The 3,190-nt window shown below is 39.1% G+C and overlaps 1 protein-coding gene across 1 annotated transcript; it reads left to right on the top strand.

Annotated features, from left to right (window-relative positions):
* The first annotated feature begins 1,857 nt into the window (after positions 1-1,857).
* On the top strand, positions 1,858-2,808 carry LOC122450236 (olfactory receptor 52A1). Its single transcript, XM_043482461.1, has one exon. The coding sequence runs from the start codon at positions 1,858-1,860 to the stop codon at positions 2,806-2,808; it is 951 nt and encodes a 316-aa protein (XP_043338396.1).
* The last annotated feature ends 382 nt before the right edge of the window (positions 2,809-3,190 follow it).

Consider the following 3,190-nt stretch of genomic DNA (forward strand, 5'->3'; position numbering starts at 1 on the left):
TATGAAGACTTACAAGACCTTCTAGAACTAACACCCAAAAAACGATGTCCTTTTCATTATATGGGACTGGAAGGAAAAAGTAGGAAGTCAAGAGACACCATGAGTAACAGGCAAATTTGGCCTTGGAATACAGAATGAAGCAGGGCAAAGGCTAACAGAGTTTTGCCAAGAGAACCCACTGGTCATGACAAACACCCACTTCCAACAACACAAGAGAAGATTCTACACATAGACATCACCAGATGGTCAACACCAAAATCAGATTGATTATATTCTTTGCAGCCAAAGATGGAGAAGTTTTATACAGTCAGCAAAAACAAGACTGGGAGCTGGCTGTGGCTCAGATCATGAACTCCTTATTGCCAAATTCAGACTTAGGTTGAAGATGGTAGGGAAAAACCACTAGACCATTCAGGTATGATCTGAATCAAATCCTTTATGAATATACAGTGGAAGTGACAAATCAATTCAAGGAATTAGATCTGATAGACAGAGTGCCTGAAGAACTATGGACAGAGGTTCATGATATTGTACAAGAGGCAGTGATCAAGACCATCCCTAAGAAAAAGAAATTCAAAAAGGCAAAATGGTTGTCTGAGAAGGCCTTACAAATAGCTTAGAAGAGAAGAGAAACAAAAGGCAAAAACCCACGAGTGAAGACTCTATTCCAGTCAATCACCCATGTTCCTATATCCATCAGTCATTAAGAATGAGTTCTCATACCTACATATTTTGCTACTGTTGCCAATATTGCTTTCTTAGTTCTCTTGACTCTAAACATTTTGTGATGTGTATTACAGAATATATTTTAATTTCAGCAGAAAAACGAAGCATTTCAGCTGTTGAAAATGTAGGCAAAACAATTCAGTTTTACTAGAAACATAAAAAAGTACCCAGACATTTGTCAAGACTTACCAAATGTACACAAATTTGAATGATCTTTTCTAAAACTCTTCCTTCAAGTTCTTCTGAAAAGACATCTAGTCTTACACAGAGACAGATAATACATATCCTCAATACATAGACAAATATATTTTGCTTTTAGGTGACAAGTGTTCCTATGTTTATTCTCTTTCTTAGAGAGAAACCTGCACTAATATATTGCCAGACTCTCAATGTTCAAACCGAATGGCTTTGACTGAGAGACAACTGAGAATAACAAGAATGCTGAAGCAGTAAATGGAATGTGGAATACAAAGAACATCATTAACTTCTGATTAAAATACAATTGCCAACCAAAATAAACAACATTTTTGTTTTCACAGCTTTGAAGTGAAATGACAGACACATCAGCAGTTGAGTAAGAAGTCCTTGTGTGTTCTTGTGAGTATGTACTAAGCCACTTCAGTCATGTCAGACTTTTTGCAACCCCATGGGCTGTAGCCCACCAGGCTCCTCTGTCTGTGGGATTTTCCAAGCAAGAATACTGGCGTGAGTTGCTCCGTCCCCCTCCAGGGGACTGTCCGACCCAGGGATTGAACCTGTGTCTCTTATGTCTCCTGCATTGGCAGGTGGGTTCTTTACCACTAGTGCCATCTGGGAACTCAAGCATTTGGTTGGTTCTAACGCAATCACACTGTTATGCTAATATAATTTTTATGATGGTACAGGGCTTATGCATGCCATTATTAAAAACATGTGTCATTGTGGATCTTTCTTTTACCTTTTATATGATATGGATGATGATATGATATGATATTTTATATGATATTATATGAGGTGGATGATAGGATCTGAGAGATCTACCAAAATCATACACACTCACTATGATGACTTTGGATGAAAATAAGAAGTAGAAAAGGAAGTAGCATGGACTGAGATATGTCTTTTGTTTGCATCATGAGGCCCAAGGACACTATGTCCATTTCCAACACCACAGTCTTCATGCCTTCTGTGTTGACACTAATAGGGATCCCAGGCCTAGAGTCTGTGCAGTGCTGGATTGGGATTCCATACTGTGCCATGTATCTCATGGCTATGATTGGAAACTCCTTGCTTCTGATCATCATCAAATCAGAACACAGTCTCCATCAGCCCATGTACATTTTTCTAGGCATGCTAGGAGTCACAGATATTGCTCTCAGCACAAGCATTGTGCCCAAGATGCTTGGAATCTTCTGGTTTCATGTAACAGAGATATATTTTGATTCTTCCCTGCTTCAAATGTGGCTCATCCACACACTTCAGGGCATAGAGTCAGGCATCTTGCTGGCCATGGCCCTGGACCGCTATGTAGCCATCTGTTATCCACTCAGACATGCTGCCATCTTCTCTCACCACTTAGTCACTCAGATAGCAGCTGTGGTAACACTCAGGGCAGCCATTCTTGTAGCAGCATGCCTAGTACTGATAAAGCTCCGATTACAGTTTTATCATACAACAGTCATCTCTCATTCCTACTGTGAACATATGGCTATTGTGAAACTGGCTGCAGAAAATATCAGGGTCAACAAAATCTATGGTTTGTTTGTGGCCTTCACTGTTGCTGGGCTTGACATTGTATTAATCACATTGTCCTACATACAGATATTCATCACAGTTTTCCGTTTGCCTCAGAAGGAGGCCAGGTTGAAAGCATTCAACACTTGTGTCGCTCACATCTGTGTCTTCCTCCAGTTCTACTCCCTTGGTTTCTTCTCCTTCTTTGCACATAGATTTGGTTCTCACATCCCTCCTTATATTCACATCCTCTTTTCTATCACTTATCTGCTGGTCCCTCCATTTCTCAATCCACTTGTCTATGGTGCAAAGACCAAGCAGATCCGTGTCCATATGGTAAAAATATTTTGTTCAAAAAATTTACTGTGAGAAAAACTTTTATGTTTACCTTTTTATGAATAGTAACACTATTCCCAAACATGATAGAACAGCAGAGTCCTTGTTATTGGAAATGTTGTTTTCCAAAAACAAGTTTTGCTCGTTTTCTATTCAATTTTTTTTTTTCAATTTGCAAGTATGTTAGCTGTTGGTTATTAGCCCATGACAGCAGTCAATAGGATTGTGGATCCTAGACGGGTAATGAGAAGGAGAAGCATAAAGGAGGAAAGTACTGAATGTTTCTCCTTTACATTTCTCTTTAATTTTTTTAGTACCTGCTTGAGTTTAGTCTTGTAAACATCTAGCTCTGGAAAGATTCACAAATTGTGCATCTCTCAATGAATGTAGATATGCCTAAGGCTTAATGTTCTGC

Source organism: Cervus canadensis, chromosome 11, assembly GCF_019320065.1.
Source record: "Cervus canadensis isolate Bull #8, Minnesota chromosome 11, ASM1932006v1, whole genome shotgun sequence".
Lineage (NCBI taxonomy): Eukaryota > Metazoa > Chordata > Mammalia > Artiodactyla > Cervidae > Cervus > Cervus canadensis.

Bases quoted from the DNA above. Each gene is read 5' to 3' on its own strand.
- LOC122450236 (XM_043482461.1), top strand. From the start codon at position 1,858: ATGTCCATTTCCAACACCACAGTCTTCATGCCTTCTGTGTTGACACTA.